Source organism: Sinocyclocheilus grahami, unplaced genomic scaffold (assembly GCF_001515645.1).
Source record: "Sinocyclocheilus grahami isolate Dianchi unplaced genomic scaffold, SAMN03320097.WGS_v1.1 scaffold1413.1, whole genome shotgun sequence".
NCBI lineage: Eukaryota > Metazoa > Chordata > Actinopteri > Cypriniformes > Cyprinidae > Sinocyclocheilus > Sinocyclocheilus grahami.
Window position 1 is genome coordinate 155788 of NW_015506592.1, and position 16067 is coordinate 171854.

The following is a 16067-nucleotide window of genomic DNA, read 5'->3' on the forward strand; positions in this document are numbered from 1 at the left end:
AGTTTTATATTTAAAAATCAACAAACAACAAATAAAATGACTTTTTGTTTGCATAATCACTAAAACAATAACATTACCAATGATGTTCGGATTTTAAATGGCAACTTGACTGACAACCGTTAATAGCATGTTGAAATATCTAATGTAAATGTTCAAATAAAGCTTTGAAAAAGTTTAATAAGTAAGGTAAACCTCACATTTCAGCCTTTAAATAAAGAAAATATATATACAGTAAGTCAAAATTATAATTGATTAATAAATTATTATACGTATTTTATCTGCTCCATAAAGAATTCTAGATAACTTATCTGAATTGTTTAAATGTGTAGAATCCACATAAGCTTGTTTTTCATAAACCGGTCAAAATTTACAGCAGGGCATGCAAATTTGGTCAATTTTTTGGCCAGACAGAAACTGCACACAGACTGAATGCAAATATAGGTCTCTGTAAATCCACTCGCTGACAGCAGGTGGCGCTGATGGAAAAGCTGAATTACAGCTGTTTCCCGTAACCTCCGTGGACAAAGCAGTATTGCGATTAAGAACACTTCCTTTAGGTATTACATGGAGCGAAGATGAAAACAAAATGCTATCGAATCATTTCTGAAGACAGTCAGAACCTTCAGAGGTACATTCATATAATAAATTCATTCATATATAAATTTTTATAATTCCCTTAGCACTCTTTTAAAACCTCCCAGCTTTTCCGCCATGTTTTCACTCAAAACGAAACTACTCTGCGTGCTGTACGCACGTGAGACTGTTACGTAAAACTGTGCTTTATGCTGGACAGTACTTATTTTTTGCGAGTTATCTAATACGGTTTTAATGATAATTAAAAGATGAAACGGTAATACTAACCGTGGGGAATTTTATCACGATTTATCGTCAAACCGGTAACCGTTACATCCCTAGTTGGGAGCAGAGCATTCTGAGCAGCAGCTGTTCACAGTGTGCATGGCCCCCCTTGAGACCCGACCATGCATGCTCCGCTCCCAAGCAGCTAACGCACATATCTTTGATGTAGCGTGGGCAGGGTGGCACACACGATCTAAACTGCTTATCACTTGCCTTTTCCATTGTACACTTTCTGTACTTTATTTTCTTTTTGCACTTTTACAACAACACCAAAAAGGACAGACAGTTTGACACAGAGCACTTGCTGAACAGCAGAAGCTAGCTCTGCTTTGTTCCATCTGTGTTATATAGCTTCTGCGGTATGCCATCACACTTCACAGGTGCCGCATTAGGATTGGAGTAGTTGCACACATGCTTCAGACGCAGTCACGCAGACGTGTCATCATTTGGGCACAGCATGAGTTCCCTTGAAAGGGAACGTATTTGTTGTGTAATATAAAAAAATATTTAAATTAAGCATTTACTGTTGTTTTTGTAGAACTGCCGTTAATTTATGAATTAAAGTGCCACAATTATATATTTGAAATATTCATAATTTGGTTTCGGGAGTCCCCAACAACAGGTTCACTTGCATGCAAGGACAAAAAACACTTTCATTTTCTTATAATAGGGATTTAATTGTACATTATTTCTCAACGACTCAAATAATTAGTTTGAAGATAAATTTTTCCAAACCCCTCTTTTGCACTTTCAGCTTTACAACTTTGCAGACTGTTTACATTTACATACAGCTACATTACACACTGCATGAAAGATAATTTTCAAAAATCAAAATGTACTAATTTTCAAAAATAATTAGGGCACTTTAATTTACTTAATTTGTTAACATTTGTTAAAAAATAATTAAAATTACATTTAATTTGTTTTTAATATGTTAAATAACAGATTGTATTACAGTAATGACAATCTAATTAGAATCATCTCTCATGAAAACAGTGTCACAGTGCAAAATATATTCTACAGGCAAATTCTATAAGGAAAATTGTAATTCTTTTGATTTTGAGGTGAAATATGACCTGAGCACGTTCTTGAAAGGTTCTGTGAGATTAATTTCATCCAGGAAGGAAGCCCATCTTTAATGTATTTATATATCTGTATGCTGAGACGGCTGTAAGCCACAAAATCTGCTCTGAGCTTTATATGTTGGGTCAGCTGTGATCCTCTCTAATTTAATATTTACACTGACATACTAAAGCTAGGCTGCTGTGGTGTATTTATATTTACTGTATTCAGTTTAATACATGCTTTAATACATGCAACGTACAACAAATTTGTGTATTAAAACAATGCACTTTGTTTTCTTGAAGTTTTACCATCAACAACAGAGAGACGTTTTTCTCAAACTCAACCAGAAGCAGGATAGTACATCATGTACTGCAGCGCACAAAGTACGAGGACGGGAAGTCTAAGATGGGTAAGAAGACGGTTAAACCCCTCCAAACATCTTCATCAAACGTGTCACACACACTCCTTTCTTACTCCACAGTCACTACGATCTATCTTTATCATATAATGGTTATTATCATAACAGTTTTTACGATAATAGTAATGGTTATTAAGACGTTTACAAAATTGGTTGAATCTAAAAATATCCAGGTCACACATGACCCCAAAATCAAATGTTTCAGGTGTTTAAATGTTTATTAAAAAATATTTTGGTTAATTGAAATAAAGCTAGATAAAATATTAATATTAGATGGCAAAAACACAAACTTAAAAGAAAGAAAAAAACATTTGAGAAATGTTAATTTAGAGCTGAAATAAATCAAATGAAACTTACAGAAAATTAAACTGAAATGAAAATAAAATTAAAGCCATATAGAAAAAGCACATAACTAAATTAATAAAACAAACTCAAATTAAAAAGAAAACTGAAGATATAAGTTAAAGCTTATTCAAAATGTTAAGAGTATGTAAATAATATAATACTGCTGATTTCATGAAATTCCCCATTGTTAATACATTTCTGTCAATAAATATTTGAAGAGATGTGATATGGTTTTATCTACAATGACCTACAATATCCCTCTGACCTTTTTAATTGAATGCCGCCCTTTTCGCTAATCTCTCTGTTAGTCCTCTTATTTTAATGTCACACTCATGCCCTTCTTATTTGGCTTTCTTGTCTGCCTGCTCTTGTGGTTTTCTGCTGATTAAAGCTGGCCTTGCAATTGGGATGTTCATGTTAATAAATTAATGCCAGTGACCGCCCACTCACTCAGACCAGATCAGATTGGGAGAAGAACTCTAAATCCCCCATAAATCCCTGCGCTCAATCGTGCCACTGCAGCTCAGCTCAATGTCCTACTAGTGAACTCAAAGCATCTGCAGATAATGAGACATAGTTTACAAACCTGACTATTAAACTGTGAGTTTTTATCAAATAGCTCTTCGGTAACTGTCAATAATGCATCTTTGGTAGTCGACCTGAGGCTCTCAAGCCTTGTTTGGTTCTTTAAAGGAATGTTCTGGGTTAAATAGTAGCTGTGTTTGTGGCATAATGTCACAGAAAATAACTAACACTTGTCCCTCAGTGTGTATTTGCATTGAAAGTAACCTTTTCCTGTGTAAATTCCAATCCAGGCTCATTGGAAATATGTGACTCTGCCTCTACGTGTCTCGCCATTTCTGCAAAACCTGAAATATGTTGCTCTGGGTACATTTTGCTGCACTTTTCAGGTGACACATAAACAAGAAACATTATAAGCCATATCTTTTTTTTCTCCATTGCAGATGCAGATTTACTAAACAACCCAGTTTTGGGAAAACAAACAAACAAATAAAAAAATTTAAAAAATGTGCCTATTTTTTTTGTGTGATGCCTCAATTTCCTAGAAAATTTGAAAAAAAAAAAATTTAGAAACTTTTTAAACTTTTACATTTAAAAATAATTTTCATGTGACCTGTATTTGTAATTTGTCTGCCAAAAAAAACGCTTTTATATTCAAGCAAGGCTTGACGTTTCTGCAACACCGATATTCCGTACATTAGTGCAAGTTTCGCAGCAAGCTTTGAAGTGAATTGTCCAGTGAGTGGCGCTAAAATGCGTGTTCAATACGTGACTGTGTCGGTGTTTTTAGTATATTGGTACAGGGACGTATTGCTAATTTGATTACGTTGCTTCAGATACAATACATATTGCGGCGTGTGTCACTAAAAGCTTAATGCTCTATTGTGTTGCAAATACCCTCTACACCAAACCCAACCCTAAACCTACCCGATAGTGTTAACGAATGCAAATGTGATATAAAAACGCATTCACTAATGCAACCATGCTTTAACTTCTTTCTATGCGGGTTTGAGCTGTTTTGTTGAACCATACTGTAGTTTCACAGGATTTATACCGGAGCTCTTCACTGCACAACTGCAACGCTGTATCGCTTGAGCTACCAGACAAACATACTGTTATAGAAAACCCATACATATGAAGCTGTATACGTGACGCTAACGATCAAAAGTATCCATTTTCACATCTCAATTCAAATTGTTTTGAAGTTATAACATAACATTGTGCAAGGAATTGTGCGAAAATTAGGCTTTCTTAATCTAAACTCTGGCCCTGTAAATCATACTTTGTGTGGAAAGGAATAAAAGTTGTGAGAGTTTTACTGCCTCTAGTGCCTTTCAACTGGAAACTGCAGCAATTCCTATGTATAGGTACGTGTGTGCAGAAATGTAGGTAGCGGCACATATTTCCAGTGAGCCTGGTTAGTTTGATACAGTATAGCCTACTTATTATGAACATAGATATTGGTACATTGTAATTACATTTAAAGTACTTGCATTTAACTGATATTTAGTTACACTGCCCTTAACCCAAAACTCTAACCCTTAATCCTAAACCTAACCATACGTCAATCTCCTCAATATGAGTTTTCTAGAACAACATTTAGTTACACAGTAAATTCATAGTCTTGTAGATTAATGTTAGTACATAGTAGTTAAGCCCACATAATATAAAGTGTGACCTCTTCTTATATTAAAAATGAAAGTTATACAGGTTTGAAATGACATGAGGATGAATAAGTGATTTTTGGTAGCACTTTATTTAAAGTACCAATCCTCACTATTACTGTAACTAGCAGGCATATAACTAGCATATTGGCTGTTTATTAGTACTTATAAAGCATGTTAATGCCTTATTCTACATGATCATATTTTAGATCCCCTAATCCTACTCCATACCTAAACTCAACAACTAACTTACTAACTATTTATAACCAGCAAATTGTGAGTTTATTTAGGCAGAAGTCATAGTTAATAGTTAGTTAATTGTGAGAATTGGACCTTAAAATAAAATGTGGCTATATATTTATTTTTTGGGTGAACTGTCCCATTAAACCAAGCACAGCTGTTTATTTCAAACTTCTGAAGATCAACAGCAACTGAAAGTTGAAAAGCTTATGAATATTTCAACCAAAGATGAACAGTCTGGCATCATTTTCTCACTCACATGTTTTCCAAATGAAGTCACTCTTTTCCATGCACCATGCAAAGAATGGGAACTGAAGCTTTTACGAAGAACAAAACCTTTAAAAAAAAAAAAAGACACAAACCCCCATGAAAATATAAAAAAATGTGGTTAATTTAACTTGCCTATGCTATTTTTCACATTTCAAAATGATTAAGTAAGAACACTTCTACTCTGCAAAGAGACAATACAATTTTTACATTTACAATTTACATTTGCATAAATATAAAATTACATCACTGCCTGTCTCCATTATAAAAGTGAAATAATATGGGTTTGGAACAACATAAGGGCCTTTCGCACCGCTTTAGTTCCAGAACTAAATGTACAGTACTAAAGTACTGGGACGATTTTGTGCAAACTATTTTCCAGTACCATTTAAAGGGTTGCATTCGCACCGAGAGTGTGTGCTAAGAAGTGACGTAAGCCGGCCGACAGCGACGTCATTTGTGCGCAGTGTTCAACAACGAAAACAAATAAAAACAACGTTAACAACAGGAGGATGGAGGACGCTGTGTTCGGAGCTGTGTTTTTGTTGTGTCTCACGGGTTTCACAATAATGGACATGGAAAGTCGACGCATACGTAAAGTGATTGAAAGAACGGAAAGGAGGACTAAGAATCTCCAACGACAACTGGCAGTGCTACATTTGCTACAAGTGCCTGCACTTCAGCGTCCGTCCAGCTATCGCTGTTCTCCATACTTGCGAAATAAATTGACACAATGTTTACAGTATGTTTACACAGCGTTTTAAATCATGGCGGGTGAGGGCGTTTTCTTACGCGTTTGGCCAATCAATGTCTACTTACGTCACTTACGATTAGTACCAGTTGTGCTGGTTACACACTGCTCCGGAGTAGGAGCTAATTTGGTTCTCGAAAAAGGCAGTCAAACTAAAATCTGAACTAAAATTGTTCCCAGTTCCGGCGGTGCGAACACGCCGAAAAGTGGGTAATTCCACAATTAGTTCTGGTACTATGAAAAGGTTCCTGCGGTGCGAAAGGCCCTATAGTGAATGATAATAGAAATTTGGAGGAACTATTCCTAGTTCCCTATCGAAAAGTAACTCTCGTTCCGCCAGCTTTTGAAGCTTATGAGAAAACTCATGTTTACTATGTTGCTGAGGCCTGATTTGTTAACGTTTTTGTAACTGCACTAACCAATGGCACTCGAGCCCGCCAAAAAGTGGAGAGCTGACTGCTATTTAAGTCGGCCCAGTGCGCCATCTCATCAGACTCTTCTCCTTCAGCGACGAGACCATCTCTTTGCTGACTCTGCGATCACGGAGCTGAGCAACTGGGTTTGAGTGATCCCAAGCCGGCACAGGTTCCGAGTGCTCACTCTCCCTGCAGCACTTTGATCCGCCATTGTGTTTACACGTAAGGATCAGCGCCCCTCATTACTTCAAGCAGCTCAATTCTTCTAGGCGGATTGGAGTAGAATGCTGTCACCGAGGTTACTCTCTCCACTTCGCTTGCAGGCCACCTCAGAGGTATTATTCAAACTTCTGTACAGGACAAAAAAGCTCGCGTTCTTCGGTCTGAAGTGCTGACATTGCTTGAAAAAGGTGCCGTAGAAACGGTCCCTTTAGCGAACAGCGAGTCCGGTTTCTACAGCCGCTACTTCCTTGTTCCCTAGAAAGATGGTGGGCTCAGACCAATTCTCGATCTCAGACATCTGAATCGCTCTCTCATGCGACGGCCATTCAGAATGTTAACTTTGAAACGGATCCTTGGGCAAATATGCAACGAGGACTGGTTCCCTTTCAAGGGAACTTCGAACTGCGTCCTCTAGGGGTCGCTATGGGGAACACCTCATCGTGACCCGTGTCTGAAGCATACATTCAAAAAACACCAACAACATGTTGGCCGGCGACAGTCCATGACATCACTACCGGTGCGACTATAGTATAAATAGGCACCGGGAGAACATGTCATTCTCATCTTCGTCTTCATTGACTGTTTTGTTTGAAGCGTGCATTCTGTGGTAAGAGTGATCTTTCTTCCTTCATTATGGCAAGCACTAGCAAGACGTTTAGAAGATGTGTGCATCCGTGTCATTGTTATTTGACACCTGATGACACACATCATCTTTACATCTTTTGTTTGGACGAAGAGCACGCACGTGATGTCCTCGAGGGGACAATCTGCGTTAACTGTGAGCATTTTTCGATGAAAAAGCTCCGGTCTCGTTTATCTCTCTTTTCGAGGAGAGAGGGGCAGCTGTCTGCTCCCCGTGGTTCAGGACCCGCCACTGCTGAGGCACGGAGGAGAATGAGCTTGTGGGGATCACAGTCGGATCTGGCCGATGAGTTTAAAGAGGGGCTTTCCCTCTCACGCTCGTCGGCTGTGGACGAGAGTGAGCCGCTGGAGAATGTTGTTATTTCCCTAACATCGTCTGATCCAGGGGCCAGTGCTCTGCTGGGTTCGGCCCAGGAAGAGCAGGAGATGTCTGAGGAGGACGAAGAGGCTGAGCCCTCCCAATCCTCCTGCCCTGCGTATGATGAGCTATTGGAGGTTATGGATCGTGCCACAGCGAGGCTTGACTCGCCATGGAAGCGGGCCAAGGAAGTGACGTTGTGAGGTCGTCTTAATGAGCGTTATCTTTCTGACCATAGCCCTCCAGCTCAGGTGAGCCTTCCTTTTCTTCCTGATCTCCATACAGAGATCGAGAAGGAATGGAAGAGGCCATTTTCCTCACGCATCCATCGGTTCCAGCATAAGAGTTATGCCAACATCGAGGGGATGCGCGAAAGCGGCTATGAGAAGATGCCCCCTGTAGAAGAGATCCTGGCTAGCTATCGCTCTATGGGTGAGACATCCTCTCTTAAGACTCCCTCCTTGCCATCTAAGCCCCTTCAGGATACATCTCGCTTAAATGGCAGGGCATAAGCAGCAGAAGGTCAGGCTGTCTCTTCGTTGCACATGATGGCGGTGCTTCAGGCGTATCAGGCTGATCTACTGAAAGACCTGGATAACGGCAAGGGCCTTTCTCCCGATGAGGTAGCTGAGTTACGCCGCACCACAGATCTCGCTCTGCGTGCTACTAAACAGGCTGCCTCTGCTATGGGCAGGTCCATGGCTATAGTGGTATTGGAGAGACATCTGTGGGTGAACCTGGCAGATATCGGGAAGAAAGAGAGGGGCTTTCTTCTCGATGCTCCGGTTTCGCCTTCCAAACTTTTCGGTACCTCTGTCGAGACGGTGGTTGAGAAGTTTAAGGAGGCGAAGGCGCGCTCAGCGGCCTTCAAATCCTTCATTCCATGAAGGTCCAGGCTCGCGCTCCTCCCCCGCCTGCGGGTAGGGGTAGGAGGAATCGTGTGTCAAAGGGAAGTAGGCAAGAACTAAGGGATGTGATCCAGACAAGGCGTCAGTGCTTTCATCTGGATCAGAGTGATACTTGAGTATCTACTCATTTCCCTCGGGGGGTTTAACATCTGCCCTTATCTTCCCCTTCCTAATTCCCCTGTAACCACTATCTCTCCACCTGACCGAGGTTAGGTAGGAACTTCCTGCATTACAGTCTCCTATGCTGGACCTATGATGTTTCGGTTGGTTCTATGACTTCATAGTAACCACCTTGCTGATGGTCCGGACTAGAGGCTTCTTTGGGTCGCTTCTTGAAGGGGGCTCCTGCGCGGGAACCATGGTGGGTGAGTACGATCCATTTTTAAAAATATATATATTTAATACGCTGGTGGTTGTGTGTATTCCATCCACAAGCTTTCTTTGCAGTGTTTTCCGGGACCTGTGTGTTTCTGTCCTTTTCTAGGGTAGGTCCTCGGTGAGCACCCCCTCTGCTAGATTCAGAAACCGGGTTCTCGACTTGCAGTGATTACCTCACTCATCGATGTTGTATCCAGTCGGTAAGATAGCCCTTGTTCCAGCTTCATGCTTCCTGGATCATGCGGCCAGATCACAGGCTTCTGTGGGAGCCTTCTTGATCATCAGGCCCCCGGCACGGCACTGCAAAATGTCCTGGACGTCCGGGCTGGGCTTATGCTTTCAGACTGCCCTGTCTGGTACGCCGTATCTAGGTCGTCCTGAGGGGCTTCCTGGCCACCAGGATATCCCCTTTTGCTGAGGCATCGAGCGGGAAGTACAGGTGGCATTTGCGAGAATCTTCTTGTGAAATACTGTCTCAGGCAGTGCTCCCCTCGTCTCAGAGGGTTATCTTTGAGCTTGCCACTCCCGTTTGGCTCAGTACTTCTAGGCATCTGTGAGCAGATGCTTGGGAAGCTCTTAAATCCATGCTATGGTAAGTGCACACGCAAAGCTTTCTGAAAATCCACATGGTAGTAAGTGTGCACGCTGAGCACTTTGCGCACTTTCTAAAATTCACATAGTGGTAAGTGTGCACGCTAAGACTCTGCGCACTTTCTGAAATCCTGTATGGCAAGGGTTACGCGTTATTAGCCTCGTTCCCTTTCTCTGAGTTGGCTTAGACCCCGATACTCGCCTTGGGCTCCACCCAACCAGTGTGTCTCTGTTGACACACTTTTGAAGCATCACTCCCTTCACCATTCAGGGTTTTTGTGAGCATGGTGCTTTCTTTCGAGCGTTTGAATTCTCTCCCTTTCTGAGGAGTTGGATTACTCGCTCCGTGGGCTGTTCTCGTGGTAGTGTTTAGCAGTGCTCCCCTTTATCAAAGGGTTGCCTATGAGGACGCTACTCCTTTCTGAATTCGGAGTTCTCCTCTCATGTGAGAGTTGAGTTCTCTGTTTTCCCAGAGCAACTGGAACCGGCAACATCAGGCAAACTAGGCCCTTCCTCTGCCTTCCTGGTGCGCTGAGTTTTTGGCTAAGCTTGCAGTACGCTTACCCTTCTGATTTCTAATGAACATGCTGAAGGTCGAGCCCCCTCTCGACTGAAAGCTGGGTGTGTTGCTCCCTCAGCTAGGTAACTTAATGCTAGCCATTCCAGCATTTTACCATAGATCGAGCTGATGGCTTCTCGAACATCTTGTTCTGGTGATGTACCATTTCCATCTATGGGCTGCTCTTTCAGAGCCCCTTAGGATGGTATCTTTAAAATCCATGTTATGGTTAGTGCGCACGTGAAGTCTTAGTACGCTTTCTAAAATCCCCACTGTGTTAAGTTCACACGCTAGTACTTTGCTTTCTTTCTAAAATCCTGTATGGTTACGCGCAGCAGCTTCGTGCCCTTTCTTGAGTTGGTTAAAGCCCCGGTTCCACCTTGGGCACCACTTCACCTATGCATCCTCTGGATACCTACTTTAACAGGGTGTTGCTACTAGGGGTCTGTTGAGACAGTTCCTTCAGCAAGCTCATGCAGAGCAAGGGGTAGCCCCTTGTGTGACAGGCCAAGACTTAGTATGATGCTAGGCTCTTGGTCATATCCCCTTAAAGGAATCTATTCCTGATTTCAAGCCTTGAGCTCTATCCTGGGCCCAGGAGTCTGGCCCTAACAGGTAAGTTTTTTGGGGTATGTAGCCTAGTCCTTTGGCCGTAGGGGATAATGTCATGGACAGCTGTCTAACATTCTAAGGGCAACTCCCATGGCTATGGTAGAGTTGGTACTTTTGGCATGCACTCCCCTCAGCATGGTGGCATGGGTATACTGTTCTCCATAGCGACCCCTAGAGGATGCAGTTTGAAGTTCCCTTGAAAGGGAACGTCTCAGGTTACTTATGTAACCATGGTTCCCTGAGTAGGAAACGAGACACTGCATCCTCTAGGTTTCCTGCCATGCTTCGGACGCAAGCTTCAGACGAAGAAGTGAATGACATGTTCTCCCGGCGCCTATTTATACTATAGTCTCATCAGTAGTGATGTCATGGGCTGTCGCCGGCCAACATGTTGGTGTTTTTTGAATGTATGCTTCAGACACAGGTCACGACGAGGCATTCCCCATAGCGACCCCTAGAGGATGCAGTGTCTCGTTCCCTACTCAGGGAACCATGGTTACATAAGTAACCTGACACGTTTTCTGTCTGTGGATCAGAAAGACACATACTTTCACATCCAAATTGCCCCCTGTCACAGTTCGCAATTTTACGAAATGTAGGGACACAGCTCTTTCCCCTTTGAGGCAAATGGGAATCCGCATCTTGAATTACCAGACAGCGAGTGACCTGTGACTCCCAGACACATACGGCCCCTCCAATATTGGCTCAAAAATCGTGTGCCGTCCCATGCTTGGTGCCTGGGCCAGTGTTATATCAGGGTAACACATTGCTGTGTCAGAGCTGTGGCCCCCTGGACAACTCCTCACCTATTCCTATCAGGCGTGCAGTTGGGAGTGGCCTACAAAAGGAAGGTATTCTCAACAGACGCCTCCAGCTAGGGAGTTGTTGGACAAGGGCCGTACCCCTTTCACACTCAAGGCTTATGTGGCACTCATCGTGGCAAATCATTCTCTCGTGGCTGGCCGCTTAATCGGCAGAACCTCTCAATCTGGTCATTAAGTTTCTAAAGGGGGCTCAGAGACTGAACCTGCCTCACCCTAGAACTGTGCCGACATGGGACTTGTCTAGTCTAGTTTAGTCACCTTTATTTATATAGCGCTTTTAACAATACAGATTGTGTCAAAGCAGTATTACAGTATTAAATAGGAAAATAGTAGGTCAATAATGCAAAAGGACAATAGTAAACACTAAATTTTCAGTTAAAGGCAGTTCATCATTGAATTCAGTGATTTCATCGTGCAGCTCAGTTTAGTTTAAATAGTATCTGTGCAATCAAGTTGATGATACTGCTGGAAATTCAGTGTCCCCAACTAAGCAAGCCAGAGGCGACAGCTGCAAGGAACCAAAACTCCAACGGTGACAGAATGGAGAAAAAAACCTTGGGAGAAACCAGGCTCAGTCAGGGGGCCAGTTCTCCTCCGGCAAAGTTAGATTGTGCAGAGGACTCATCTAGTTCCAGTGGTCTTATCTATAGTCCTAAGGGCCCTCAAGGGCCTTCCTTTGAGCCGCTTCAAATGGCGCTCAAAACCGCTCTGCTCTTGGCCTTGGCTTCAGTCAAATGTGTAGGTCAGCAATTCCTGTCTTGAGTTTGGGCCTAACAACTGTAAAGTCATTCTACAACCGCGAAGTGGTTACATACCTAAGGTTCTCTCAACTCCATTCAGATCCCAGGTTATTTCCCTGTTAGCTTTTCCTTGCTGTTAGGACACTCATAGTGTACATTGAGCACTCTGGGTTGTTTAGACAATCAGAGCAGCTCTTTGTGTGCTTTGGAGGCCGCTCTAAGAGGCTGCCAGTCACAAAACAGAGACTTTTTTGCTAGATAGTAGATGCTATCACCTTGGCTTATGCCGCAGTTGGCTTGCAATGCCCTATAGGTGTGAGGGCCCATTCCACCAGAGGAATGCCTTCTCCTGTGCATGGTCCAGTGGGATTTCTATCAGGGAGATTTGTGTGACCGCATGGTTGTCGCCATCTACCTTCATTAGATTTTACAACTTGGATGTCCCCGCTATGCAGGCACTGATCCTTTTTGCCAAATTCTATCCCTTTCCCCCTTGAGTGGAAGGGCTATCGTAAGTAGACCTCAGATTATTGACTCGGGTCTCTTCTATAGCTCAGGATTACGGAGCCCTCTGGCAAGTGCTCCTGAGTTGGACTTGTGGAACAGGCTAAGTTCTGCTTCTTCTCATAGCATGGCACTACTGGATGTGTTCCCCATAAGTGTCAAAAGCTGAGGCAAAAAGAGATATCTTTCGATAGAGAAGGCTTTGGTTACTAACGTAACCTCGGTTCCCTGAGATAAGGGAACAAGCTTTGCGTGACGTGACGTGCTGTACTTTAAGCTGCACACGAATTGATGGCTGTCGCTTCAGTCAAATGATTTTGATGAGATGGCTCTCCGGGCCGACTTATATAGCAGTCTGCTCCGCCTTTTCTGGCAGGCACGAGTACTACTGGTTTGTGCAGCTACACGAACTTTAACAAATCAGGCTTCAGTAGCAGAGTAAACAGGAGCTCCCCATAATCGGCAAAAGCTGGCTCAGCGCCCGTTCCCTTAGTAACCGGAGTTAGTAACCGGAGCATGATTCATAGTGATCAATTAACATATTTATTGACATATCAGTTAAGACTTATCGTTATAACATATCGATATATGATTAAACTTTATTTGGAAACTACATTTCTTTATATTTTGCCTAAAATGTGTTTTAATATCACTATTAATAAGGATTGTATGTTCTCTGATTAATACCAGTCTTTAAATGCAAGACATTTAAACTGTACCTGAAGTATACTCGCTATAGTTCCACTTTAGCACAATCAAATATCATAGTTATATGTAACCATGGTTCCCTGAGTAGGGAACGAGACACTGCGTCCTCTAGTTTAACCATAGCGACCCCTAGAGGACGCAGTTCGAAGTTCCCTTGAAAGGGAACTATATATGTACTTGTTTGGTCCATCGAGATTTAAACACATTCCCGCAAATTCTTAACACCACAGTGCATCTGGATGCTTGTTTGTTTGTTGAAATATCTTCTAATAAATATTAACATTAATGATTTGTATGCAATTTTATGCAGTTTCAAGGTTTTTATACAGATAAACAAAACTTTAACCAAACTGGGAAATTAACACCTGCAACCTACCAAAGAGGATATTTTGCTATATATGCCAGCCACTGTAATGCATAAGATATGCCTTTGACAAAAAACTATTGCTTAGTATACAGAACAGAATAAGATATATATTGAAGAGGCATTTCTGATTGGCTGATTTTTTTATTTCCAGTGGTGCTTGATTTTGCTTGGTTAAAGGAATAGTTCACCCAAAAATGAAGATTTGTTGAAAATGTACTTACTCTCAGGCCACCCAAGATTTAGATGGGTTTGTTTCTTCATCAGATTTGGAGAAATTCAGCGTCACATCACTAAATAGGATCACCAAAGGATCCTCTGCAGTGAATGGGTGCCGTCAGAATGAGAGTCCAAACAGCTGATAAAAACATCACAGTAATTCACAAGTAATCCACACCACTCCAGTTAGTCAATTAACATCTTTTAAGAAACAAATCCATCACTGAGACATTTTTAACTTCAAAGCAGTTAATTGGTGAGCAAGCGATATAATGCTGCTGCTGCATTCCTCCAAATCTGTTCTCTTGAAAAAACAAACTCCTCTACTATAAACTCAAACTGTCTTAGATGGCCTGAGGGTGAGTAAAGTTTCATTTTGAACTATTCCTTTAATGGACTAGGGAAAAGATTTAAGTGACAAATATATTTTATAATTCCACATTGATGACTAAAGACAACAATTCCTGAGCTATTTCTATTTCAACAATATAAAATCTCAGTGTTCTCCACTGTTATAGAAGCTACAGAAATACTGGAGTGGTATTGTTACTTTTTATTGCTATTTTATTGTCCGCTCAGGACTAACTTGGTATTTTGCATATTCCTCACAAACATACCTTTAGCTAAATAAATATATCATGACAGTTTTGAGACATTTTCCATCAGTTTCCTCCTGCAGCTATTTGATATATGCTTAATCCAATTGCTGAAGCTCACACCTAAGCCAGGCGCTCACTTTCACCCACATATTGAAAAGGCAAGCTCCACCACTATTTACAGGATTGTGCCTGTGCTCAATTCCATTTTATTGAAAATGATTTGTCTTCTCAGTCAGTATTTTTTCCCCGAGCATCTCCTTTTGCTGTACTTTCGTCTCTGCCATCAGCAGGCCAATTTCCCTTCTGCTGTTATCTGTCTGTAAATGAGTCTCCTGCCAGAAGCCAAACATGCAGGGGGATGGATGCCATGTTAGCTGCAAGTTAATCAAGCAGTAAAATCACAAAATAACTGCAGTCAGATGCACTATAATTAATTGAAAAGCAGTGTGATTTAATTTCTTAACGTGTATTAACTGTGCCAAAACATGAATAGTGTCATAACATTTTGGAACATTTTTTTTTTTATTGTGCTGCGTTTGCAATACTTCAAGCATACATCATACAGTAAATCAGAATATATGAACTGTGTAAACTATGCATATATAACACTGTACATCTAGTGGAGAGGATACCCTCTGCAGCATAGGTATATATATATATATATATATATATACAACGTCTTATTTTTTTTACCTCAATTTTTTGTTACTGTTGAAGTGTTTGTGTGCGATATGGAAAACTTTGCTTTTGTATTTCTAGGGAAGTTATAAAAGCAGACATCCGATTAAAACCCATGGGGCTCAAAACCACAGACACCTTCTGTACGAGAGATGGGCGCGCTGGGGGATCTGGTACAAATACCAACCTCTAGACCTCATACGGTAAGAAACACACACACAGCAGTGTAAAAAAACACAGTATATATAATATAGAAGTATCTGGACACTTTTGGACACATCTATTCATATTCAGTTAATCACTAATATCTATTTGGTGATAGAGAAATTACCCCTCAAAAAGATAATTTAACATGATTATTGTGTTAGATGAGAAAAGCATTGAAAGACATTACAAAAGTAGCTTTAGAAATAAATATTTGATTCAGTATTGCATAAATATTGATAATAAATTGGTATTACATTTTTAAATCAATATTGAAATATGAAACTAAAACTGCCAGTAGGCACAAAACACAGTAACAAAACACAACTGTTGATCTGAGCCAGATATGTACTATGCATATGATTTTTTTATTCATTTTGAAAACATAATTAAGTACCTTGTGAATAAAGC

The 16067-nt window shown here is 41.2% G+C and overlaps 1 protein-coding gene across 1 annotated transcript in view; it reads left to right on the plus strand.

The window, feature by feature from the left end:
• ano3 (anoctamin 3) overlaps nucleotides 1-16067 on the plus strand; it is an 84957-nt gene that overhangs the window by 37381 nt on the left and 31509 nt on the right. Inside the window, exons 8-9 of the mRNA XM_016256290.1 lie at nucleotides 2226-2343; nucleotides 15534-15655. Coding sequence (XP_016111776.1) covers nucleotides 2226-2343; nucleotides 15534-15655 — 240 coding nt within the window. The remainder of the gene's footprint in view (nucleotides 1-2225; nucleotides 2344-15533; nucleotides 15656-16067) is intronic.